At 49.4% G+C, this 27754-nt stretch overlaps 2 protein-coding genes across 2 annotated transcripts in view; one reads left to right on the top strand and one right to left on the bottom strand.

Moving 5' to 3' along the window:
• EVA1A (eva-1 homolog A, regulator of programmed cell death) overlaps window positions 1–27754 on the bottom strand; it is a 290618-nt gene that overhangs the window by 137225 nt on the left and 125639 nt on the right. The window lies entirely within an intron of this gene.
• Window positions 12194–27574, top strand: LOC142827518 (uncharacterized). The gene is made up of 2 exons (XM_075923122.1): window positions 12194–13831; window positions 27499–27574. The coding sequence occupies exons 1-2, from the start codon at window positions 12459–12461 to the stop codon at window positions 27572–27574; spliced, it is 1449 nt and encodes a 482-aa protein (XP_075779237.1). The 5' UTR covers window positions 12194–12458.

Consider the following 27754-nt stretch of genomic DNA (forward strand, 5'->3'; position numbering starts at 1 on the left):
ATTTCAGCTGATGTATTTTACTCTATTTAAAGCTCCTTGTTCTCATAATTATTCCTTTACTGTCTCTCTTGGCAACAATAACAGATGTATGCCAGTCTCTATTAGTCACATTCTCATTTACTTAAAGCAGATACTTTGGTTATTCATTGCTACACATTTTTATTTGCCCTTAGCGAACCAGGATCCATTTCTAAAAATGTAACCAGACCCAGCAAGAGTCAGGGTTTCAACAAGGGACACTGTCACATACAGAGTGGGTCAAACCAATGGTTCACCTACTTCAGTCTCCTATCCTCTCACAGTGGCTAGTGCCAGATTCTTCAGAGGGAATGAACAGAGCAGGACAATTATCGAGTGATTCTTCCTCTATACCCAGCTTCTGGTAGTTTGAGGTATAGAAACACCTGGAGCATGGGATCAGCTCCTAGGTTTGCTCACACCCATTTGTGGACCTATCCTCCACAAACTCATCTAAAGGCTTGTCTACACTGCCACTTGACTGTGCTGTAACTTTCTCGCTCAGGGTTGTGACATCCCCTCCCCCACAGAGCACAGCAAGTTACAGCGCTTAAAGCAGGGCTGGCTTTAGGAAGTGCAGGGCCCAATTCAAACCGTTTCAACGGGGCCCTGGCAGCCAGGATTTTTTGTTGACCAAAAAAAAAAAAAACCCACAAAAAATGTCACAGCCCCTTTAAATCACCAGCTAGAGGGCAGAGTCCCACCTTCCCACCAAACCCAGAGGCCAACTCCCCCTCCCGCGGCGCAGGGAAATCCTTGCACTCGACTCACCCCTCCTGCGGCGCACAGAAGCCGCCGCGCTCCTTCGGAGCCAATGCCCCCTCCCGCAGCACGCCCGGCACACCAGCACACTTCTAGATTTCGGGCACAGGGCCCTCTTGCTTTAGGTCGCGGGGCCCTTTTAGGCACGGGGCCAATTCAGGGGAATCGGGTGGAGCAGCCTAAAGCCGGCCCTGCTGTAAAGTGCCAGTGTAAACAGGCTCCCAGTGCTGGAAGTCACACTCCCAGTGCTGTTAGCTACTCCCCTCGTGGAGGTGGTTTGCCTGCAGTGCTAGGAGAGTTCTCTCCCAGCACTGGTGCCATGACCCACACTGCCGGGGCTATACGCTTTAAACTTACAAGTGTAGACATAGCCTAATTTTTTAAACTCATTTATACTTTTGGCCTTCACAGTATCCCATGGCAATGAGTTCCACAGATTGACTGTGTGCTGGGTGAACAAAGCTTTCTTTTGCTTGTTTTAATGATTGCCTATTCATTTCAAAAGATGACCCTTCATTGCGTTACGTGAAGAGGGCAAATAAGACTTTCTCCTTATAATTCATGATTTTATAGATCTCGATCATATCTTCCTCATTCATCCATTTTCTAATCTGAACAATCTCATGTGGAAGCTGTTCCATGCCCCTGATCATTTACATTGCCCTCCTTTGCACTTTTTCTAGTATATAGAAAAGATAGTAGATAGAGGTATATAAAATCATGAGTGGTGTGGAGAGGGCAGATAAAGAAAAGTTATTTATTAGTTCCCATAATAGAAGAACTAGAGGGCACCAAATGAAATAATGGGTAGCAGGTTTAGAACTAATAAAAGAAAGTTCTTCTTCACACAGCGTGAAGTCAACCTGTGGAACTCCTTGCCAGAGGAGGCTGTGAAGGCTAGGACTATAACAGAGTTTAAAGAGAAGCTAGATAATTTCATGGAGGTTAGGTCCATAGAAGGCTATTAGCCAGGGGATAGAAGTGGTGTCCTTGGCCTCTCTTTGTCAGAGGCTGGAGAAGGATGGCAGGAGACAATTTGCTGATCATTGTCTTCTGTCCACCCTCTCTGGGGCACCTGGTGCTGGCCACTGTCGGCAGACAGGCTACTGGGCTAGATGGACCTTGGTCTGACCCAGTACGGCCGTTCTTATGTTCTTATGGGACATGATAGTAGTTTTCAGGTATCTAAAAAGGTGTCACAAGGAGAGGGGAGAAAAAATGTTCTCCTTGGTTTCTGATGATAGGACAAGAAGCAATGGGCTTAAACTTCAGCAAAGGAGGTTTAGGTTGGACATTAGAAAAAACATCCTGTAGGGTGGTTAAACACTGAAATAAATTGCCTAGGGAGGTTGTGGAATCTCCATCTCTGGAGATATTTAAGAACAGGTTAGATAGACATCTAACAGGCTGCTTGGTCCTGCCATGAAGGCAGGGGACTGGATTTGATGATCTCTTAAGGTCCCTTCCAGTTCTAGTATTCTATGATTCTCTGGATTAGTCCACGTCTTTCCCAAATGTGGCACCCAGAACTGGACACAATACTCCAATTAAGACCTTATCAGTACTGAGTAGAGTAGACAAATTATTTCTTATGTCTAGCTTACAACATTCCTGCTAACATATCCCAGAATGTTTGCTTTTTTTTTTTACTCATATTTGGTTTGTGATCCACTATAATCCCAAAATCCTTTTCTGCAGTGCTCGTTTCCATTTTGTATTTGAGCAACTGATTATCCTGCCTAAGGGTAATATTTTGTATTTATTCTTATTGAATTTCATTCTGTTTATATGAGATCACTTCTCCAGTTTGTCCAGATCATATTGAATTTTAATCCTGTACTCCCAACTTGGTAAGTGCAAACTAAGTATACTCTCAGTGCCGTTACCCACATCATTTATGAAGGTATTGAATAGAGCTGAACTTAGAAAAGATCCATACAGGACCTCACTCGATATGTCCTTTCGAACAATTAATACCTACTCCCTGCAGTTTTCCAGCCCATTGTGCACTCACCCTATAGTAGGTTTGTTTAGACCTAGGATCAGCAACCTATGGCACATGTGCCATGCTAGCCGACGACCCTACGGCATGTGTGCTATAAAAGGCACACTAGCCAATTTTCACTGGCACGCAAGCCTCCCCGCTGGACCCAGCATGCAGGAAACACTAGCCCTCACCTCCCCACCCCAACTCCACACATTGCCTTTTCCTTTCCCCCAGCTGGGACTGGCTCACGCTAGCACGGTGCAGCAGCAACAGCCTTCTTACCCCAACGCACACAGGCTACGTCTACACTGCAGGCTTCTTGCGCACAAGAACTGTTTTGCGCAAGAGTTCTTGTGCAAACATTCTTGCGCAAGAGCACATCCACATTGCTCTGGGCTTTTGCACAAGAAATGTGCTTTTGCGCAAGAGCGTCCATGGCAGTGTGGACGCTCTCTTGTGCAAGAAATCCCTGTTGCCCATTGTGACGGGGCGACCCCCGCCCGTCCCTGGGGCGCCGCCGAGCAGGCTTTGCTAGGCGTAGGGGGGGGGCCCTGCCAGGGGTGTGCGGCGTGTACACAAGCTGCTCCAGGGCAGGGAAAGCGAGCCGCCCCTCCGACAAGCGGCAGCAAGGCGGCAGGCGGCGCGGGGGTAGTGCGGGCGGCGTTTCCCCGCCCGGACTGACAGGGCAGCCAGCCAACCCGGGGGCAGCATGGGCGGCGATGGTAACGCCCGCCCGATGACGTAGGTGGGGGTGGAAACCCGGAGGGAAGTTTAAAGAGGGAACCCCTTCCGCCGAGGAGGGGGAAGGAGAGCGAGAGGTGGCGAGCAGGAGGGGAGGATAGTGTGCAGAGGAGGGGAGGTCGGTGCGAAACCCCCCCCCCCCCCCCCGGAGTCCAGACCCGGCGGCCACCCATGCTGTAGAACCAGCCCCGGCGTGAAGGGGTAGGCGTGCGTATATCCGACCGCCAGACTGACGGATGAACCCAAGGTGACCGCCCCCCGAGGAGGGGGGGGGAGGAGGGACACCTGAGGAGGGAAAGGAAGCAGCCCAGGGCAGAGCTCGTATGAGCTGGCGGGCTGACGAGTTGCGGCAGGAGCCCCGTCAGCCAGACCGGAGCCAGCTAGTTCCGTGTCCTTAGGGCCCTGGGCTGGGGCCTGTGAGTGAGGGCGGGCCCGGGCCCCCCTTTCCCTCCCCCTCAGTAGGGGGGGGGGGGAGTGCACGGTCAGAGGACCGGCCGCGCGGCGACGAAGTACGCGACCGACAACCCGAACCCCCCTCCTTGAAAGCGGGAAGACTTGATATTGTGGGTGCCGAGCCCACACGGGACGTGGCCCGAGGCCCCTGGGACCCGACGGGCATGGACACCCTAGTACACCCATCCACACTGCCTTCTTGCACAAGAGCTCTTGTGCAAGAGGGCTTATTCCTTGTGGGGAGAGGAATAACTCTTGCGCAAGAAGCCCTCTGTTCCGATGCTGTACTGTAAATTTACTTGCGCAAGAATGCACGTGCAGTGTAGACTCTCCACAAGTTTTTGCGCAAGAACAGCCATTCTTGCGCAAGAAGCCTGAAGTGTAGACGTAGCCACAGAGAATGTAGGCACTCTGGGTGCTCTGCCGGCAGGGAGCCAGGGTGTCTTCTGGTGGCACATGGTTTCCAGAGCATTTTTCAAGTCCCCGACCCCGCACTGCAGCTGCCCTACCACCACATGCTGCACGGTCTCCTCCCTCCCCCCGCGGGACTGCCTCTGCCATGCGCGGCCCCAGTCTCGCTGCACTGCAATAAATAAGAAAACATTGAAACCTTTTGTGTTAGACATAAATTAATATTTTACTTTATTTAAAATGAAGTTTGATAAATTAACATGAGAAAGGTAAAGTGCTTAATCTGTTTAATAATGTCAATTAAACTGTTCTCCCTAGCTGCAGCTGGTTCAGAAAATATGGTCACTCTACCCAGCCTGCCCATGTGCCCTCTTCCAACCAGCACACAGCTCCATAAATACAAGTGAGTAAGTTAAATCTTGGCATGCCACTTCTGAAAGGTTGCTGACCCCTGGTCTAGGCTATATTTCTGCTTTATGTTTATAAGATGTTCATGTGAGACAGCATCAACAGACTTACTAAAGTCTAGATATGTTACATCTGCTACTTCCTTCCCCCATGCACAAGTCTTGTTACCATGTCAAAAAAGGATATTAGGTTGGTTTGACATGATTTCTTCATACTGACTGTAAGGGTACATCTACACTAGCCCCCTAGATCAATCTAGGGAGGCTAATGAGGGCGACCAGAATTGCAAATCAAGCCCGGTATTTTAATATCCCGTGCTTGATTTGCATGTTCCCGGCTGGTCGCCATTTTAGAAATTGACTAGCTCGAAGTAACTGCCCGCGTCTACACGCGGCAGTGAAATGGGATTCCGGAATAAAGCCCCTAAATTGAATTAGGTGGTAAACCTCATTCCACGAGGAATACCACCTAATTTGATTTAGGGGATTTATTCCAGAATCCCGTTTCACTGCCACGTGTAGACACGGGCAGTTACTTCGGGCTAGTCAATTTCTTAAATGGCGACCGGACGGGAACATGCAAATCAAGTGTGGGATATTTAAATCCCAGGCTTGGTTTGCAATTCCGGTCGCTCTCAATAGCCTCCCTAGATCGATCTAGGGGGCTAGTGTAGACTTACCTTAACTTACCACCTTATTATCTTTTAGGTGCTTACAAATTTTTGTTTGATTCTGCTCCATTAGGTCTATACAGTGGGGCTAAAGCCAAAATAAGCTTCGTAACGTTAGCTACATCAATGGACTTAAACTGCAGCAAGGGAGGTTTAGGTTGGACATTAAGAAAACTTCCTGTCTGGGTGGTTAAACACTGGAATAAATTGCCTAGGGAGGTTGTGGGATCTCCATCACTGGAGATATTTAAGAGCAGGTTAGACAGACATTTATCAGGGATGATATAGACCATACTTGGTCCTGCAATGAGAGCAGGGGACTGGACTTGATGATCTCTCAAGGTCCCTTCCAGTTCCAGTATTCTATTAGACTAACAGATGTATTGGAGCATAAGCGTTCATGGGCAAATACCCACTTCGTCAGATCCTGGTCACTATTGTAGATCCAGACTAACATGTCCACTCCTCTGATACTTGACAGTATTCTATTATTCTATTATTCTAAAAGTGTAGCTTAAGTCAATATAGCTGATTTCAGCTTTTGGCACTGTCTATACAGCAGGAAGTCCAAGAAAGAGCACTTTTCCTCCGACTTCCCTTACTCCTTGTAAAATGAGGGTTACAGGAGTCATAGTAAGAAGTCCGCCAGCTCGACATTATTTTGGCATTATGTTGAAATAACTGCTTGTAGTGTATACACAGACTATGTTAATAACTCTACTGTGCAGATGTACACTTATCTTTCTCTGTACCAAAGTTAAGTTGACCAGTCTATGATTCCTAGGTTTGTCCTTATTCTCCTTTTTATAGCAGGGCAAATATAGCACCTTTTTCCAGATCTCTGGAATCTTTCTCATACTGCAGGAATTATATTTACCATTCTGATTTAAATATCTAAATGTAGTGAAATGCAAAAAAAGCAAAGATACAGCATTAATGATGAAAAGTGAGGGTTTTGGTTAATTTCTACTAGCGTTAATAATTTAGGTGAGAGATTATTTTCTCTGTATAATTTTGTTTTGAAAATTTTGCTTTAAAAAAATCACTGCAGCACATGATCATTGAAGAGGGTGTGCAGTAAATGTTTTGCTGCTCATAATTAGGATCCTAGGACCTTGTGACCATCCCCTCACAACTCTTTCTCAGGTCATGAGTCCTACAAATTACAATACCAAGACAGTTCAGATTTAAATAGCTGAAATCATGCTGTTTATGACCATGAAATTGACCAAAATGAACTGTGAATGTGATAGGGCCCTACTCATGATCCAATGCAATAATTGTTCTTGCATGTGTGAATCATAGATCTTCATAGGCCTGGCTATAAATTCGTCCAATAGGCCTTTGACCCATGAATCATATAAAATCTCTGAAATGTTCATAAGTAAATACAAAATTCCCACCCATTTGTAAAGGAATGTTCTCTGAACCTGTGCGTTTGGTACAGCGAGCAAAGTACTTGTTTCATTTTTCTTTTAAAAGAACAAAGATTTATTGTTCTTGTCCATGCTTAACTGCAGATTGCATTTGCACCGTATCCCGCAAAACCCAGAGTAACCCCAGAGTTTAACTTTTTTCAGGAGGATCCATTGATTAACTATCATTAAAGACTTCAGAAAGTAGCAACACTGCATAAGTTCCTTTCTCCCAAAGGCATATGTCAGAGTGAGGAATTGGAAACTGGAGGCTGAGTGGAGACATCTAATAAATATTAAGATTTTATGAAAAATTTTGATTCATTGCTGTGCACGAGGAGAATCAAGAATGTGTCTCCATCCAGAATCATAACGGACAGTAAATTCTTTGTTCTGCTTAAGGGGAATGTGGAAAGAAAGATTCAAAAGGCATATTCCCTTAAGAAACATCCAATTTACAAGTGACAAATCTCTATTGGAAGACATCCTACAGGACTGAGAAATGGATTTCTCAGCAGCACAGAATACACACAACGTCTGAGATTTTACTGGTGCCCTGAGTGCTTTTATTTACAGAGGTTGAAACTCTCTTAACTGGGATTCTCTGGTCGGGCAACATCCTTCTGGACCATGGGTGTTCCAGGGCCAGAGAGTCCCAGTGGAGAGCTAGGGCCTGGGAGCCCTGCAGACTGAACATAAGAACATAAGAATGGCCATACTGGGTCAGACCAAAGGTCCATTCAGCCCAGTATCCTATCTACTGACAGTGGCCAATGCCAGGTGTCCCAGAGGGAGTGAATCAAAGAGGTAATGATCAAGTTATCTCTTTCCTACCATCCATATCCACCCTCTGACAAACAGAGCCTAGGGATGCTATTCCTTACCCATTTGGCTAATAGCCATTTATGGACTTAACCTCCATGAATCTATCTAGTTCTCTTTTAAACCCTGTTATAGTCCTAAGATTCACAACCTCCTCAGGCAAGGAGTTCCACAGATTGACTATGCACTGCGTGAAGAACTTCCTTTTATTTGTTTTAAATCTGCTGCCCATTAGTTTCATTTGGTAGCCCCTAGTTCTTATATTATGGAAACAAGTAACTAACTTTTCCTTATTCACTTTCTCCACACCACTCAGGATTTTATAGACGATTTATATCCCCCCCCCCTTAGTCGCCTCTTTTCCAAGCTGAAAAGTCCCAGTCTCTTTAATCTCTCCTCATATGGGACCCATTCCAAACCCCTAATCATTTTAGTTGCCCTTCTCTGAACCTTTCCTAATGCCAGTATATCTTTTTTGAGATGAGGAGACCGCATATGTATGCAGGGCAACAGGAGATTGATGCATGTCGGTGGGGCTTCCTGGCAGGGCAGTGGGAACAAGTGCAATAGTAGGGCAGCGGGAGTCCAGCACACAGAGCTAGCAGGGCTGCCTGGCGTGGCAGCAGGAGTCAGGCTCTGCAGCAGGAGCCCGGTGTGTGGAGGCGGCAGGGCTGCTGGGTGCTGCAGCGGGGGCTGACAGGGCAGTGGAAGCTAGCTGGCCAGGGCTGGAGGGGGCTGGTGTCAGGGGAACCAGAAATCATCTCCTCTGGTCCAGCAGAATCCCTGATCTGCGTCTGGTCAGGTTCTGAGGGTGTTGGACCAAGAAGGTCCAACCTGTGTATGTGCAGGACCACAAGGAGGAGGTGGGGATGTAAGACGGGGTAGTCAGGGGGCAGCTGAATACAAGGAAAGAAATCTGGTTCCTGCAAAGAAGGTTGGACGAAGATTGAATCAGCACTGTGGTTACCTGCTCTGAAATCTGCCAAAATGAGAGAAGCAAACTTCAGAGAGAGAGAGAGAGAGAGAAATATTTGAAGGGGAAAGTAACTGAAATCTTGCTGCTGGGGTGCTGGTCTCACTGCCTTCACATTCTACTCATAAGTGACTCAAACCTGGCTTTCTCTGTGAGATGTTCTGAAAGGACTGGGGTGTTCATCTCCCACTCCCGCTTAGTTTCTCACATTTTTTTTCAAGATCCTACTTTGGTTGTTACTGATGAGATGTTCAACCCTTGCATAAAACTGTTTAAATATTAACCTGATTCTGAGTAAGTGATGTACTGTGTTGTATGGTAATGTTTGACTGAAACTCAGTTTTAATAAATAATTAAAATAAACCAAGAAAACTTAGCACATTACTTATAGTCCCTCGATGGCTGCAGACTTATCTGGCGTGATCATGTGTAAAAAATGACTTCATGTGGTACTGGAAACATCTCGTTCCGAAAACGCACCAAATCTCTGATATTTTCTACGTCCCGCTATGAAAGACATTGCTAAAGTGTGAATGTGTATCTTTCAGAGTCAATGTCAGGGCACATCTACCCAGCAGAATGTAGAGTACATTCACCTCATCCCCCACAGCAGTGTTGACGGTGAGGCACTGCTTAGCTGAATAAAGACACTCCTAAATTCTACTTGCCCAAACCCTGCCTCCCTGTGTACATGGCTGTCTTTAGCTATGAAGTGTCCTGCCACCTTACTGCTGCAAGAGTCCCTCCTTGCAGTGGGGAAATTGTCCAGCTGTTCCCTGCAGCTGGAGTCTTTCTGCACCCCAGTGAAAGACTCTGGCAGCAGGAAACTGCTCTGGTTAGTGGGAGGCAGTAGGGAAAGGCTAAGACAGCTCGTGAGATACATGTGTATTGACACACCATAGTGCCAGCACAACCTGATTTGTACTATGGTGAGTAAAGCTACACATGCCCCACACACAGCTGCAAGGGATGCACAGGGTGGCTACGTCTACACTGGCCCCTTCTTCGGAAGAGGCATGCTAATTTCTAACTTTGAAAGTAGGAATAAGAGATCCTCCGGAAAAGGGCTTTATTCCGGAGGATCGCGCCAGTCTGGACGCTGTTTTCCGGCTTTTCCCCAAGCCGGAAAAAAAGCGGCGGCCATGTTTATTTAAATCCCGCGGGGGATATTTAAATCCCCCGCGGATTTCCCTATTCCAAAGTTAGAAATTAGCATGCCTCTTCCGAAGAAGGGGCCAGTGTAGACGTAGCCGGTAGGTGTAACTTAAAGACAATTAACACAGAGATTTTAATTTCTATCACTTGAATTTTTCCACTAGCAGACTGATGCCTACTACAGCCTCTCATGATGACCAGTATGGGCTCCTCATATTTCCCTATCTGTCTATCTACCTGCTGCCTCTTGTTCCACACTTAGACTGTAAGCTCCTTGGGACAAGGACTGTCTTTTTGTTCTGTGTTTGTACAGCACTTTGCACAGCAAGGCCCCTGCCCAGGAATCTTAGACACTACAGTAATGCAAACAATAATAATAGCAAGCTAATTTGTATATTACCATAGCTCTATGAATATAGTGGTGCCACAGTATGGGTGCAATCGAAAAACATATAAGGCATCTCTTCCTTGCTGCAGTTTACAAAGTCTTCCAAAAAGTTACAACAGTGAGAGTGAAAAAAAGCCAACCCTCAAATAATTCCGAATTGCTGAGATTCCTGAAGACCAACAGTTAACAAAAAAAAAGAATATACCTATTGAGAAGGTATACAGAAGGCAGAGAAGGGAAGATCAGGAGACAGTGAAAAGATTCCAGAGACATAAACCAATTAAGATGTTGTCTCTGCAGAAACCAAAACAATAGAAATCCCCTCCTGAGACCTGGTAAAGACTGCAAAATAAATAAATAAAAAATTCCACTCCTTCCACACAAAAACCCTGAAGCACTGAATAAGAGATTAATTCTGGCAATAGCTGAGAGAGACTGTTAATGAAAACCATTTCACAAAAGCACTTCCATGTCTGACTGGAAAAAGTGAGGTCTCATCCTTGATAGTGCATTTGGTTGTGTGGAACTTGGCATTAACAAAAGGAAAATGTTGATACAAGGTGCATGAAATCAAGGGCAACTTTGTGTTAAGTGCAACTGCACTTAACATTTAATATCAGTTACTGAACACAGTTGGGAGGTAATTACAGTAAGAAATCTACAACTTAGAGTTGAAAAGGTGTGATACTAAAGCCAGCTGCTGCTGAAAAGTAAATATGATTGAAAGGGAGAGAATTGTTCATTATACACTCCATGAAATTTAGGAAACTTGACATGGTCAGCCACAAATGAGAAAGCAGTCTTTAAAGGAAGCTTTGCTCACATATACATGTGCCAGTGAAGAACCAATTTCAGGCTTCATTTTTGAAGTTAAAGTCAAATTCAATCCTTGATTAAATGTAACCCACCCTTTTTTGCTTGTACGTCTTGAGACATAATTCATATAAAAAAGTGCATTGGAGATCTAAGGCCCCAGTCTTGCAAAGACTTAGTGTCTGTAAAGTTAGACTTGAGTTTTAGATTTTGCAGGATTGGGGACTATATTTAAAATCTGAAGACAACCTGGTGCTTGGCTCTAGGACAAGTTGGCCTAAACAGGAAGGGGCGGGCCTAAACAGGAAGGGGTGGGGCCTAACTGGGAAGGGATGGGCCTAACCAGGAAGGGGCGGGGCTCCCTCTTCCCACTAGGCACCCATGCCCTCGAAGAGGCTTGGCACGCTCCCCCACCCCCAGGCCAATCAGTTCCTGGAGGCAGGGAAGCATGGGAAGCCTCCTCCCACCCTGTTTGGAGCACATGGCACTTTGAAGTGCCGCAGGCTCCTTCCTTGCATGGCCAGGGCAGGGTGAAGGAAGCTTCACGCAACTCCCCCGCTCCCAAGGCCCTCATTGGCCTGGGGTGGGGGAGTGCCCGAATCCTCCTCCACTCTCCCTCCTCCCTACTCCAACCTGCGAGCAGCGCGTGGTGATTCAACTTGCCATGTGCTCCTGGCAGGGCAGGAGGAGGCTTTGCGCACTCCCCCACCCTCAGACCAATTAAGGCTTGGGGGTGGGGGAGCGTGCAAAGCCTTCTCCGCTCTGCCCCCACTTTGAAGCGCCGTGCACTGCTCCCAGGACGGGGGCAGAGCAGAGAAGACTTCGGGCGCTCCTCTGCCCCCAGGCCCTAATTGGCGTGGGGGCGGTGGAGCAGCAGGGCCTCCGCGGGCCGGATCCACACATGTGACAGGCCACATCTGGCCTGCAGAAGCCCTTTTGCCCACCCATGCTCAGGGAAGTCTTACAGAAGCAGAAACAGTTCTGCAGCACCCTTAGAGACAATTTGTTTTTTAGTTTTTTTCAGCAACAGACTAACATGGCTACCCCTCGGAGGGTATGTCTACACTAGAAAGTTAGTTCGAACTAACAGACGTTAGTTCGAACTAACTTTCCTATGCGCTACACTAGCGCTCCGTTAGTTCGAACTTAATTCGAACTAACGGAGCGCTTAGTTCGAACTAGGTAAACCTCATTTTACGAGGACTAACGCCTAGTTCGAACTAGCTAGTTCGAACTAAGGGCTGTGTAGCCCTTTAGTTCGAACTAGTGGGAGGCTAAGGCTTCCCAGGTTTCCCTGGTGGCCACTCTGGCCAACACCAGGGAAACTCTATTGCCCCCCTCCCGGCCCCGGAGCCCTTAAAGGGCCACGGGCTGGCTACTCACTTTGTGCCAGTTGCAAGGCTGCCAGCACCCGTGCCTGCACAGCCTGCACCTGCCACAGGATGAGCCAGCCATCCGAGGGCTCCCAGCCCTCCACTGCTCCCCACGACCAGCCTGGCGGCTCCCGGGAGCCTGCCCGGGGGCGCAAAAGGCGGGCGCCCGCCTGGTCAAGTGCGGAGATCGTGGACCTCATCGAGGTTTGGGGGGAAGCCTCAAATGTCCACGATCTCCGCACTAGCCAACGGAACGCGGCCGTCTATGGACGCATGGCTGCCAGCCTGGCCGCCAGGGGCCACCAGCGCAGCCGGGAGCAGGTGCGCTGCAAGATAAAAGACTTGCGGCAGTCCTACTCCCGGGCCTGCCTGCCAGAGGCTGACCCGGAGGCCTGCCCCCACTTCCATGCCCTGGACCGCATCCTGGGGCCTCATGCCGTCCCTGCCCCCCGGGACGTGATTGACCCCGGGGCAGAGGGACCGCTCCTGGACACCGAGGAGGAGGAAGAGGGCTCTGAGAGCCATGAGCCTGCCGCCAGCCTTCCCAGGACCCGGGACCCCCGAGGCACCCCACAGAGCCGCTCGCCTGCATCATCAGAGGCCGGGGAGGCGTCCACCTGTGAGTACCCTCGTGTTCCCCTTATGTGTACGGGGGGCTGGGGCGAGAGGGAGCCCCGGGACCGTGCGCCTGGGCCTTGCCCACTACGGAGCAGCAGCTGGGGATCTTGCAGGGGCCCTGGCCTTGCAGAGGGGAGCTGGGTTTCACACACCTGGGCCCCTGGGGTAATTGACCGCTGGTCTTCTTGCACCACAGCTGCAGCACCGGGGACTGCAGGGCGCACCACACCGCCTGCAGCAGCCGCCCGCGCCCGGGCAAGCAGGACAGCCAGGAACCAGGAGGACTACCAGAGGCGGCATCTCCGGTTCCTGGACCGACAGCTCCGTCTCCAGGACCACTGGGTCCAGGAGGACCTCAGGCTGCGTCAGAGGAGTCTGGAGGCCCTGGAGGAGCAGGGCCGTGCCCTGCGAGGCCACCTCCAGAGCCTGCTAGACCGCTTTCCATTTCCTCCTCCCCCTGCTCCCCCTCTTGCTCCCCCTCTTGCTCCCCCTGCTCCCCCTCTTGCTCCCCCTCTTGCTCCCCCTGCTCCTCCTGTTCCTCCTGCTTCCGCTCCTGCTTCCGCTCCTGCTTCCTCCACACCCCCTGTCCTCTCTGCCCCCCCCCCCCACAACCATTCCCCACCGACGCCCCCGGACCCGCAGTGTGGCGAGACGGGAGAGGCACCCAGACTCCCACCCCTGAGCTTTCCTTTCCCTTCCTCCCTTCCCTCCCCTCCCCTTCCAGCTCCCTCGTCCCAGGTTTCCCCCTCCCTTCTCCCACCTTCATTCCTCCCTCCCTCACCCCAGTTCTCTGAAATAAACAGACGTTTTTGTTTGAAAAACAGGTGTCTTTATTGTACAGTAGATAGGGAGGGGAAAGGGGAAGGGGGGGGGGTAGGGTGGAAGAAGGCCCCGGTGGGGCATGCAGGGAGAGGTCAGTCCTCCTCCTCCTCCACCTGGAAGCTCTCCCGCAGGGCTTCCCGGATCCGGATGGCCCCCCGCTGGGCTTCCCGGACGGCGGCGGTGCGGGGCTGACCGTAGTGTCCAGCCATGCGGTCAACCTCAGCCATCCAGGCTGGCAAGAAAGCCTCCCCCTTCCGCTCACACAAATTGTGGAGCACACAACATGCCGCCACCACGGGAGGGATGTTGTGCTCGGCCAGGTCCAGACGGGTGAGGAGGCATCGAAAGCGGGCTTTCAGTCGCCCGAAGGCCCCCTCCACCACGATGCGGGCCCTGCTCAGCCTGTTATTGAAGGCCTGGCGGGAGGGATTGAGGTGCCCCGTGTAGGGCTTCATGAGCCAGGGCTGCAGTGGGTAGGCGGCATCCCCCACCAGGCAGACGGGCATGTCCACGTCCCCGACCCTGATGTGGCGGTCGGGGAAGAAGGTCCCGTCCTGCAGCCGCTGGCACACGGAGGAGTTCCGGTACACCCGGGCGTCGTGTGCTTTGCCGGACCAGCCCACATTTATGTCCGTGAACTGTCCCCGGTGGTCACACACGGCCTGCAGGATGACGGAGAAGTACCCCTTGCGGTTCACGTACCGGGACGCCTGGTGTTCCGGGGCACGGATGGGGATGTGCGTCCCGTCGATGGCCCCCCCGCAGTTGGGGAAGCCGAGGGCGCCGAATCCCCGGATGACGGCATCCGGGTCGGCGAGGCGGACCACCCTGCGGAGCAGCACCCGGTTGATGGCCTTGACCACCTGCGGAGAGAGACACAGCAAAGCGTCAATCAGTGGGGCGCCCGGGTGGCTGGGAGCATTCATGCCCTGGCAGTGCCCCGCGCCCCACTCCCGGAAGCAACCCCCCTGGCGGCGTGTAGTACGGCCGGGACAGCCCGACCCCTCCGGTGCGGGGCGCCTTCGCCTCCTTCCGCCCCCCCCCTTTGTCCCTGGGGCGGCCCATCCCCTCCTCGCAGCTCCCCTCCCCCACGGCTCGGTGGCTGACGAGCGCCGTACCTGCATGAGCACTGCTCCGACAGTGGATCTCCCCACGCCGAACTGGTTCCCGACGGATCGGTAGCTGTCCGGCGTGGAGAGCTTCCAGAGGGCGATGGCCACCCGCTTCTGGAGGGGGATGGCGGGCCTCATGCGAGTGTCCCTTCTTTGCAGGGCAGGGGCGAGCCACTCGCAGAGCTCCAGGAAGGTGTCCCTCCTCATCCTAAAGTTCTGGGTCCACTGTTGGTCGTCCCAGCGCTCCAGGACGATGCGGTCCCACCAGTCGCTGCTGGTGTCCAGACGCCAGATGCGGCGGGGCACGCCGGTGCCGGGGCGCCGCCGCGGCTCCTCCACGGCCCCCAGGGCGGCCAGGCGGAGAGGCAGGGGGCTGACGTTCCCCAGGTGGTGCCAGGCAGCCTCGAGCCATTGCTGGCAGGCTTGCAGTAGCAAGTCCAGAACGTGCACCAGAAGGTGCAGGGCGAGCCGTGGCTCCATGTTGCCACCTGCGGCGGTCCTCCCCGAAGGGAAGCACCGACACAGACGGGCACAGAGACCGACGCTTTGCTGTCCCTCGGCGAGGTTGGCAAGCAAGCAGGAAAAGCTGAGAACCGGCTGTCCAGGGGGGGTCCCTTTAAGCACGAGCCTCAGATAGCCTCAGACAGCAGCCACACAAAGCAACTGCTGACCTGATGCCCTGCCAGAACCGGTTTCAGCTGCCCTTAAATGCCCCCCTGCGTCCAATCAGTGTGGACGCGCTAGTTCGAACTAGCAAAACGCTAGTTCGAACTAGTTTTTAGTTCTAGATGCGCTAGTTCGAACTAGCTTAGTTCGAATTAACTAATTCGAACTAAGTTAGTTCGAACTAGCGCTGTAGTGTAGACGTACCCTGAGACTTACAGAACCAAGAAATTCTGATCAGGTGGTTAGTTTTGAGCTACATGGCATTCAAACTAAAAGGCAGAATCAGTGACATCATTAGCTAATTGCTTAACCATTAAAACAAGACAATGATCTTGCTGCTTAACATATCTATCACTGTATAAAGCTCCCAAATTCATTGGTCCATCCCCATTCAGCAAATCACATAAACACACGCTTAAGTGATTCACTGAATACAGATATTCTTAAGCACTTGTTTATATCTTTGCTGAGCTGAGGGCAAAGGCTCCAAATAGTCTAGGATGTATTTATCTGATAGATTACCTCTCTCCCTCATACCCACTGTAATCAAGAGAGTCTTGGCAAGTCACTTCTTGCTGGGGGCATTTGGTGTCAAACACTCCAAGACACACATTCCCCGCCTCCTTGAAAGTGCCCCAGTACCTAGATTTCTGCAAATCATGAGAATTCCCTGTATAGCTTCTGTTTGGTCAAGTTCTTGATTGGCATCTGAATTATATTTGCATCAGAATATATTGATTCTGAGCCTGATTACAAGAGTGTAAATCCTGAGTAAGTTCATGGAAGGCAACTGAGTTCTTACCAACTTACACTCATGCAAGATCAGTCGGACCAGAATCTGGCCTTTCATTTTTAAAACTATGTTTTCTTTGTTTTTAACTTATATCAAGTACCAAGGAGATTGTTGTCTTTTACAAAATCAATGAATGAAATAACAACTCAAACCTACTGAAAGCTTTGAAAAAAAACTTTTATTTCTTCAAATAGTATATTGTGTATGATAGCACAGCCTGCTAATGCCACTAAAATTAAAGTTATATAAGCATTTCCATTATAAACTGTTCATTCTGGGGCTTATCACCTGGCTGCAAAAATTCTCTACTCTACTCTACTCTGATTAGACCCCAGCTGGGGTATTGTGTCCAGTTCTGAGCTCCATATTTCAGGAAAGATGTGGATAAATTGGAGCAGGTCCAAAGAGCAATAAAAGTGATTAAAGGTCTAGAAAACATGACCTATGAGGAAAGATTGAAAGAATTGGGATTGTTTAGTCTGGAAAAGAGAAGATTAAGAGGAGACATGATAGCGGCTTTCAGATATCTCAAAGGTTGAAAAATTATTTTCCTTAACCCCTGATGATAGGACAAGAAGCAATAAGATTAAATTGCAGCAAGGGAGGTTTAGGTTACCCATTAGGAAAAACTTCCTAGTTGTCAGGGTGGTTAAACACTGGGATAAATTGCCAAAGGAGGTTGTGGAATCTCCATCACTGGAGATTTTTAAGAACATGTTAGAAAGAGATCAGGGGTCGGCAGCCTACGGCACACGTGCCATAAGTGGCATGCAAGAAGATTTTTACTGGCACACAAGCCTCCCTGCCTGATCTGGCGTGTGGGGAACATTAGGCCCCCCACACCCGGCTCCGTGCCATTTCCCTTCCCCCAGCCAGGACAGGCTCATGCTAGTGTGGCGCAATAGCAACGGCTTCCCTATCCCCCCCCCCCCCACCAACACACACACGGAATGTAGGTGCTCTGGGTGCTTTGCCAGTGGGGCTTCCGGTGGTATGTACTTTCCAGAGTCTGTAGCATTTTTCGAGTCCCAGCAGGCCCCACCACTCCCTGCGGCTACCCTATCACCACACTCCACGCACCCCTCTCCCTTCTCTGCAGGACTCCCTCTGCCATGGGGTGCTCCAGTCCAGCCATGCCACCTCCTCCTCCATCTCCAGCTGGCCACTTGTTACAGCGGCTGCCACTGCTGCTCCTGGCAGGGGAAGCAGCTGGGTCTGAGGCAAAACCTGGCTGGGCTGCTCCTGGACCTCAGGGCCTTGGAACTACTGCTTCAGCCCCAGGAGGGTTGCATTGATCCCAGCTGGGGTGCAGGAAGGCGGGGCACATTCAGGCTTAGCAGGTTTGCCCCGTGCACTTTCTCTCTCCACCCCTCTCTATCCCACTGGGGGAAGAGCAGGACATGGAGCCGCTCACGCTGCTCTCGTCCACAAGCTGGGTCTGTCGGGAAAGGTCATATCACACACACACACACACACACACACACACACACACACACCCTCCCTCTGAGCAGGAAGCCAGAGCTGGTGCTGCAGCTTCGTGACTGCATGGACTTCCCGCTGAGTGGGGGGGCTGAGCTCCTTGCCCCTCCCTGGGCATGGCAGCGAAGTGATGTGTGACACTTTCCCCACTGCAAGGGGGCATGAAGTCAGGTAAGCGTCTCCCCTCATGCCCACACCTCCACACCCCAATCCCCGTCACTCACTCTCCACCCCCTTGCCAAGACTCCGCACCCCCAGCTTGCTTCGACACCCTCCCTACTGGCCAGACACTGAACACTCCCTTGCTCCTGTTCCCTCCAACTGGCCAGACACCCTACTCTCAGCCTGCTTCTGCACTCTACCTCCCCACCCAGACCTCACAACCTCTCCCCCTTCTGCACCCCATCTCTCTCCCAGATTCTGCACCCCACCCCTATCCCACTCACTGGCAGCCGTTTCACACACTGAACTTCTCGGCTGTGTCTACACTGGCACCTTTTTCCGGAAATGCTTAAAGCAGAAAGTTTTCCATTATAAGTATTTCCAGAAAAAGAGCGTCTACATTGGCAGGATGCTTTTCCGGAAAAGCCCTTTTTCCGGAAAAGTGTCCGTGGCCAATGTAGACGCGCTTTTCCGGAAAAAAGCCCCGATCGTCATTTTCACGATCAGGGCTTTTTTCCGGAAAAGACTACTGTGCTGTCTACACTGGCCCTTTTCCGGAACAGTTTTCTGGAAAAAGGACTTTTGCCCGAGCGGGAGCAGCATAGTTTTTCCGGAAAAGCAGCTGATTTCTTACAGTAAATCGTCACTGCTTTTCCAGAAATTCAAGGGGCTAGTGTAGACAGCTCACGGCTTATTCTGGAAAAGTGGCTGCTTTTCCGGAATAAGTGGCCCAGTGTAGACACAGCCCTCATGAACAGGTGTGTTGTCAGCGAGACAGGAGAAGTCATTCTTCCGCTCTACTCTGCGCTGATTAGGCCTCAGTTGGAGTATTGTGTCCAGTTCTGGGCACCGCATTTCAAGAAAGATGTGGAGAAACTGGAGACGGTCCAGAGAAGAACAAAAGTGATTAAAGGACTAGAAAACATGAGGGAAGATGGAAAGAACGGAGCTTGTTTAGTTTGGAAAAGAGAAGAGTGAGAGGGGAGCCATGATAATGGTTTTCAAGTATCTAAAAGGATGTTAGAAGGAGGAGGGAGAAAAAATGTTCTCCTTGGCCTCTGAGGATAAGACAAGAAGCAAGGGGCTTAAACTGCAGCAAGGAAGGTTTAGGTTGGACATTAGGAAAAACTTCCTGCTTGTCAGGGTGGTTAAACACTGAAATAAATTGCCTAGGGGGGTTGTAGAATCTCTATCCCTGCAGATATTTAAGAGCAGGTTAGAAAGACATCTGTCAGGGATGATCTAGACAGTGCTTGGTCCTGCTGTGAAGGCAGGGGACTGGAGTTGATGATCTATCAAGGTCCCTTCCAGTTCTAGGAATCTATGATTTTTGTCCCTACCCCAGAGCCTGAAGTGGTCCATAAAATTCACTAGCTCCAGAACCCCAGCAAAGTAAATCTGGCCTATGGGAAACCACGAACCTCTGTCCTCCCTGTCCCTTCCCCTCACCCTGGGTATGTCTACACTGCATCCCTAGTTCGAACTAGGGATGCAAATGGAGACAATCAAAGTAGTTAATGAAGCGGGGATTTAAATATCCCGCGCTCCATTAACATGATCTCGCCGGCGCGCTAGTTCGAATCACAGCTGATTCGAACCAGGAAGTGCGCGCCGTGACGCGTTAGTTCGGACTAAAGCCCTTAGTCCGAACTAATGTTACTCCTCAAAAAATGAGGAGTAAAAAAAAAAAATAGTTACATAGCTTTTAAAAGAAAAAGTAAAACAGATAAACTATGCAATGTCTAAAAGTAGTTTTCTAAAAACAATTTGTCTCAATTTAAATTAGCATCTTAGATAAGATTTTCATTCAGTTTTAATAAGGTATTGAATAGAATTAAACCCCAATTGATATTTTCCTTTCATACATACATACTTGTGTTTTAACTAGATATTAACAATTCAAGTTCAAAAACATTTTCGTAATAGTCAGCTATATTCATATGTAATCGTTGCTCCATTAAATGTAAGTTAAATACATAGGGTGAGATTCACATTTATACTGAGGCCTCTTTATGTCTATCTAGAAGCATAAATCAGTATGAAAGGGAGAGAAAAAGATATGTTCAATTTATGTTCCTATTTATGTTTCCATGATAAGCATAAAGGCACTTTAATGCAAATGAGAATGTAGCTCAGAAATATTTTGAATCTAACTTACATATATTATGAGATAAAATTTTACACCACAAATATTTTAAATACATATTTGTACACTACAGTCGACATTGGTAAAGGAACCACAAGAGATAGTTGGTAAATAATATAAGAGGTATTTACATAATGTACCATGGTGGCTCTGGTTCAACTCACACACATGTCCACACCAAGAAAAGGAAATTAACTACAAACTGAAATTACCTTCTGACTCCTGACTTGAAACGACAAAAGGCAGGAAATTTGCAGTGAACTTAAAGATACCTCTTCAGAATCCAATGCCCTATTCCCAAGTCATTGGAGCTGATAAGAGATGGAGTCATCCACTGTATGAACTGCCTCTAGCTATATGACTTCACCCATTTTCTCTCTACAAATTCTCCTATTCAGAAACTCATAAGAATTTATACAGTTGGTCACAAGGATCATTTCATTTCTCAGCCACTGCAACTTCATAGAAAATGATAGTGACAAACCCATCCTGGAATGAATTGCAGTTTTTTCTTTCTTTGTGTTTGCCCTGGCTTTCCATGGTCTGAGCACAGGCATGGAACCTAGGATCTCCTGAGTTCTAATCCTTGTTCTGACACTAATTCTTGGGCATACTAGATAAATCTTTAGGACAAAATCTTCAAAGAAATTTAGATATCTAGCATCCACTGAAATCAATCCGAGTGTTAGACCCTAACCCAAGTGAAGGGAGCATGGATGCGTATTTAAAGTTTCAATATATAACAAGTCCCACTGAGGACAGCAGAATTGCTTTCTTGCTTAAAGTTAAGCATGTGATTAAGTGCTTTGTTAGTTCAGCGCATTAATCTCTCTGCCTCCATGTCCCCATCTCTGAAATGGATATAATAAAACTTACAAAACAGACCCTTGGGAGGGTTAATGATTATAACATGTTTTGAAGATGTGAGTGTATGTATACTAATATCATCCTTTTGAACATCTGCATTTCAGAGGTGATGAGTATAATAAACAGTGTAGCCCCGAAGGTACGTTTTACTCCATGAACACCTGCCAGCAACAGAATGACTGGATGTGTAAACACAAGGGCAACATCTACATTGCATTCTCTTGTGCAAGAACATATGCAAATGAGGTGCAGCGATGAATATCGCTCCACCTCATTTGCATACTTAATGAGCCACCATTTTTGCGCAAGGGGCTTTTGCTCAAGAAGGAGCAGTCTACACTGCTCCTTCTTGCACAAGAGGAGGTTTTTGTGCAAGAGCCATTGCGCCGCTTATTTTCAGGCCCTTGTGCAAAAATGGCATCTCATTAAGTATGCAAATGAGGCATGGCGATATTCATCGCCACGCCTTATTTACATATGATGATGTCACGGCCATTGGCAGCCATGCAGGCGGGGGCGCTGATCATGCCTTCCACCTGGGGCTCCAGCTGCCACAGCCAACCTCGGGCCGCTCCTGCTTAGAGTGCAACTAGACTGTGGCTAAAAGAGAAAGGAAGTCTCCCTTGTATCTGAAGCATATAGTTTATTGTGAAGTCAGTTTATTCCTGACATTAGGAATCAAAGACTTTCACATGATATCTACGGAGGCATGACTGTGAAACCCTACAGAGCCTAGCAGGGGCTTTGATTTACAAACCATGACATTTTAGTCTACTTCAGGAGGAACATCACTGCCGGCTGTGCTAGGCAGACTCCTGGTGGGAGTCCATTCTCCAAAGCAGGCTGGGGGAGCTACCCGCATAGCTCCTGTGATTGTTGATGAGAACTGGGAGCGCAACCCCCTCCCCAGCGCTGAAAGTGCATCTGCGCACTCTGGCTATTATTCCTAGCAGCAAGTTGGGGGGTATCCGGCTTTGGCAGCGACGCACATGCCTTTCATTCATTCGGGCTGGGAACGTGCTTTACATGGGCTGTCACTGTGCTGTGCATTTGTAGCCAGCGTAAGAGTTGTAACCACTGTTACATTTCACCTCATAGAATCATAGAGCTGGAAGAGACCTCACAAGGGCATCACGTCCAGCTCCCTGACAAAGGCAGGACCAATCCCCACTTCCACCAACATCAGAGCCATTTCCCATAGGGTCTTCATAGAGAAAATAGAGGTAAGGAAGTCAGGTCAGGCTTCCCCAGTCACGACAGGGAGAGACTAAGCGTATCACCAGCAGTATCATTAATCCCTGCTGACCCGGTCAGCCAGCCATTGCAGAACACACGTGGTGGGTTCTGATACATGCTTTTGAAGTGAGGAGTTGGGGGGGAGGGGCTGAAGGAGCACTTGGCTAGCCTTATCTCCCCCTCACCCCTTCCCAGACACATCAATCAAGCACACTTGGGGTATGTATGTGTAACCCCCAAGGCGATTGCTTGGATTCCCGGGGCTTTGTCTGCTGGCAGCTCAGGGAGAGGCTCTGAGTTTGCCTTGGCTCCCCCTCCCTACCAGGGCCAGAGTCTGCCCAGCAACCCATGGGGAGTGAGATGCCCCTCCCAGGGGGAAGGAGAGACCATTGTTGAGGGGAGTCTGGAGCCAGCCAGGAAAAGGGGAGGACTGAGTGTGTGGGAGCTAGTAAGCCCCAGGCCTGCATGCAGGGTTCCCCCTGAGAACTAGCCTCTAGGGACCTGAAGGCAGGATTCCTCAGCTGGGTTTATGTCTCCCCTGTTGATTCCTAGTTGTGGAGTTTGCTGGGAGGCTTCCCCAGCCAGGCTGAGTTGGCTCTCCAGCTCCCTGGGTGAGAAGAGTCACCGCATGGTCAGCTGGGCTCTAGCAGCAAGTTCAGGGCTGCTGCCTGCTGTGTGGGTCTGCATGCTGGGCTGGGAGGCTATAGTTTTGAATTTTGGTGCAGTTGTGTGGTCTGCATCTTGAGCCCTGCACCCCTTCGCGGTGAGGGGAAATTCTGGGACCGAAGCAGCCTGGTTCCTGCTTGAAGAGGACCCCTGTGAGAAGAGAGCAGCCCTTTGCAGAGACTGAGTCATCTCTCAACCTGAGGCTCATTCATGGAGTGTGTGAGTGCACCAGTTTTTAGTTAGTCAGGCAGGGAATTTGTTTGGGGATTTTATTACCTGCAGCATATTAAACTGTGGAGGGATTTACTGCCTTCTCCCATTTGTGAGTCCTTTGGGCTGTACTGGACCTAGTCAGCTCCACTGCTAAACCACTGCAGAGAAGGATTGTGTGGTCAACAGTCATCAAGGGCCCCAACAAAGTACGCGTACCAATGGGACACTAACCTCACAGTTGCTGGGCACTGGTGACCCTAAAAATAGTGTTTTACCCTATTCTGTTATATTTGTCTCTTGTTTAATATAATTGTGTTTATTATAGTATATGTGTTTGTGTTATTTTCTGGGAGTCTCCAACTATCTGGCAAATACGTGGGGATTATCCTGGGCTAGAATTTTCCTCCCAAGCTGGCCTGGTGACCCTGCTAGGAAGGAGTGAGGGGGGTGGAGGCACCGCCAAGTACATCAATCAGAAAGAATAAAATTGAGTAGGTGGCGGGATCCAGAAGAACCCAGACCTATCCATCCGAACCTGAAAGGAGATTGGCTTTAAAAGAAGGTAACCAGGTGGAGAGGGGGCGCTACATATGTATTTGAGGCTCTCTGCTGAGAGTGCTGGCTATGAATGCAAGTTGCAGAGCAAGAGTTTGTGATATGGACATTTGTCCACTAACAACTAAACATAGAGCATCAAACTCATTTCACATTGTCTAGAGCAGTGGTTCTTAACCGTGGGCTATATGGCTCCCCAGGGGCCATGCCCTACCTCTAGGGGGCCACATGGAAAAAACGGAACATTAGGTAAATTATGTACCTTTTTTTCCCCAACTAACAGCGGCTATGAGGGGGGCCACAAAGGTAAACGAGGCTCAGAAGGGGGCCATGAGCAAAAAAAAGGTTGAGAAACACTGGTCTAGAGAACAGAATAGATTTTGTGTGTTTTCAAAGTGTATGGATGTGTAGTGTATGAACTGTAAATTGCCCAGGAGAAAAGAAGCTACTTGGAGGTACCATAAATGGACCATAACATGATGCAATTGAACAGCTTTCTTTGAGGATTTTCTCCCCATTTTAACTTTCTTCTTTATTTAAAAAAAAAAAACTCTTTAAATACAAACTCTAGCTAGACTTAGCCACAGGCAGTTTGTGACATCTGTTGCTAATATACTCATCTGCAGTGTATACGTGGTTCAGGTCATGATGAAGGGAAGAGAATATTGAATAAGACACTCAACAAGTAGACTCAAATATTTAGTCTGCTAAACTTGACAAAAGTCTGCACCGCAGCAGCATGATAGCTAGGTTAATGAAGCTTCACTGAAGCTAAAAAGTTCAGATGTTTTACCCACTGTTGCTTGGGTCCTTAACTCAATTAATTTTTGTTTTTATTCATTTAAATCGTTGCTCTGGGTTGAGGTTGGGGAGGAGGGGTTCAGTATGCAGGCTGCCCCGGAAGGGAGGACTACCCCATCCCTCTCTCACCACAGCAGCTTGGGGCCAGGTAAGAAGCGTCTCTCCATGGCCGCTGCAGCTCCAGCAGGCACAGCTGGGAGAGGGGTGCATGTTCCCCGGCTGTGGCAGATCCAGATTCATCTACCCTCTGTGCTCCCCAGCCAGAGTGAGAAACATAGCAAACCGTGCACTCTTCCCTCACTCCCGGAGGAAGGAGAACAGCCAGCAATGTTCCCATATGAACCAGAAAGGGAGCTGCAGCCGTCCCCCACTCTCATTACAGAATGCCTGCGTGAGGGGGAGTTTCGCCTGTCTGAAGATTCTGCCTCTCTTCTGTACAGTTTTATGAATTGCCAAATGCAGTGACAGAGGGCTGGGGTTGTCCTCCCTCCCCTGGACAGCTACCATACTAGAGTTGTCCTCTCCCCCTGGCTTCAGCCTCCTCCACCCTTTCCCACCCTGCATCACCAAACCCTTACCTTGCTTTAAGTTATGATAAGAGGATGGCATATTTGCCAGTCCTAGCTCTTACTGTTTGGAAGGAGTTCTTTTTACGTGTCCTTGTATGCATTGGGGTGGGGGAGTTTCAGGCCCATGTCCCTGCACAACTAAATTCTTACCTCACTTTAAGTTATAATAAGAAGAAGCTGCCTACCAAATTTGATGGTCCTAGATCTTACCATTTAAGAGGAGTTCTTGAATAAATGAAGGAACAGATGGACAGACAGACTTATGTGCTCACTCTACAGGCAAACAAACTCTTTCAAATATACAGCAGATAACACACACACACTGTGACGCCCCCCACGCCGCCCCGCGGCGTTTGCCCAGAGGGCTCGCTATGGTCCCCGAGTCTCGAGCTCCCTCAGCTAGTCTTTTTCGCGCTTTCGTCTTCGGTTTCCCCCCCGCAACAACGCAGGAGGGGAAGGGGGGCCCGGGCCCGCCCACTCTCACGGGCCCCAGCCCAGGGCCCTAAGGGTTCTGGTCCAAGTGACCCGAACCCGGCTGACGGGGTACGACCCCTTAACTCGCCAGCCCACCAGTCATCCCTGACTCTGCCCTGGGCTGCTTCCTTCCCCTCGAGCTCCCGAGCTCACCAATTCGCCGCGGTCCGGGGTACCCGTGAGCCTGGGGTGGTCCGCTGCCTCGGCGTTGCTCCCCTGGCCGGTGTGGGGCTGTGCGATGGGGTGCGGAGCTGCGCTGCGCTGCTCTGCGCCGCTCTTCCCGGCGCTGTCCTCCGCCCGCGGTCGGCTGCCCCCCTTTCCCTTGGGGCCGCGGTCCCATTTTAAAGTTGGCGCCGGGGGCGCGGCCCCGGCGTCCTGCGCCGTCCCCGCCCCTCCCGCCGGGGCGTCTGCCCGTTGCCGGGGCAACGGGGCCTGGGCTCCGGCGCGCCCGGATGACGTCCTCCGGTGCGTCGGAGGCCAACGCGTTCCTCGCCGCCGCCGAACACCGCGGGCAGCGGCGGGGGGCGCTCCGCCTCCCGCTGTACAGGGCGGCTGGGGCGGGGCTCTCCGCCGTGGGCGGGGCCGCCCCGTCACACACACACTTTGCATTTGCAACTGGTCAAATTGAATATGGAACTACTGTATAGCTCTACTCTCTTTAAACACAGCTTACATCAACTGATTTTTAACACGATTCAGATGGTCAGACTATGGATGTAAGGAACCTCCTTGAGCCCTTTGTGACTCATGTCCTTAAGCCAAGCACTCTGCACATGGGGGTCTCAAGATCCCTCCATTAGCTCCCTTTTATATGCAGGATAAAGAACATGGCAAACATAGAAGAGGCGCCAAGATTTTGACCTCCATTGTGGAGGAAATGGGTTGCTCCCTGATGACCTTGACACCCACAAATTATTTTTTTGGCAATTCTCCCCAACACTTCCCATTCCACCCCTCTCTAGGAAAAGTCCCCGGTAGCTTCCCGCCTAATGTTGTTAGAGCATATTAAGAAGGGTGCTCAAATCTCCCCTCCTCTATGACCTCCAACACACCAATCATCCACTAACAAGATTTCACAACTGGTTGGTTTTTGGTTTTTGCAGAAACTTAGGTTTTCAACTAATGATGGGGAAGTATTGAAGGTTTTTTTGCAAAAAAAAAAAGTGTCAGCTTTCTGCACACAAAAAAATGATTTTCATTGATAACCCACATGCCCAAAAGCCAAAGTATTTTGGGGGTCAAAACTAAAACGGGTTTTCATTCTGAAGTGCCACTGCACTGCCTCCATAGAGTTCTAGTTCAGGTGCCTCATTCTTCCATTTTCCTCTCTTGGTCAGGCTCTCCAGCCATATTGCATAACGCATGATACACTGTGGCCATGTGACTATTGTGATGCATGGCCTCCTCTCACCAAGTGGGGAGATGGTGGTACATTCATGGAAGAGATGGTCTGACCAGGAAGCCGTGCCTACAGAAGGAGGTGGGGAGATGAGTTATTCAAACTACAGGTCTCGTGAGTACAGTCCTGTGCAAATCACAATTTCACAGACAGCATGGGAATCAAGAAAGTGCCCCCAAATCATGATCTTTCAACTCTTTTTAAAGGAAAATGTCTACAAAAAATGACCTTAACTAGTCTGTTTAAAAGAAATGAATTTTACAAATAACATTAATCAAAATGTATTCCACCCTTGACTTTGAATAACTTTACATGTAAAATGCATTCCATATAAATGCCATAAAATGTAATACACTAACATTAACACTGTTACAACTTTTCTTTAAAAGAAAAACACAGAGCCCTTACTTATGAGGCACCGCAGCTGCATTTCTGAATCAAAATACTTTCAATCCTCCAAAAATAATAATTTTTCACTGGGTAAAAAAAAATTCCTAATTTTCCAACTAGCTCTATTTCCTACCCCTGCAGGCTCCACATGTTCCTGGATATACATGACCTCCACTGTGGAGCAAAAGGAAATCAGCAGGTCGAGTCACATGACTAAGCACTTACCAATAGGAATGAAGTTGGCACAAACAAGCCCTATGTATGGGGCTACATTTCAGAGTTGTTGACTCGAGTCCCACAACTTGAACTCGAGTCTGACTTAGTCGCCTAGGTGACTCAACTTGAGACTCGACTTGAGACTTGCTAATTTTGTTAAATCGACTTGGTGAAAAAATTG

The sequence above is a fragment of the Pelodiscus sinensis genome, chromosome 3 (genome assembly GCF_049634645.1).
Source record: "Pelodiscus sinensis isolate JC-2024 chromosome 3, ASM4963464v1, whole genome shotgun sequence".
NCBI classification, from domain to species: domain Eukaryota; kingdom Metazoa; phylum Chordata; order Testudines; family Trionychidae; genus Pelodiscus; species Pelodiscus sinensis.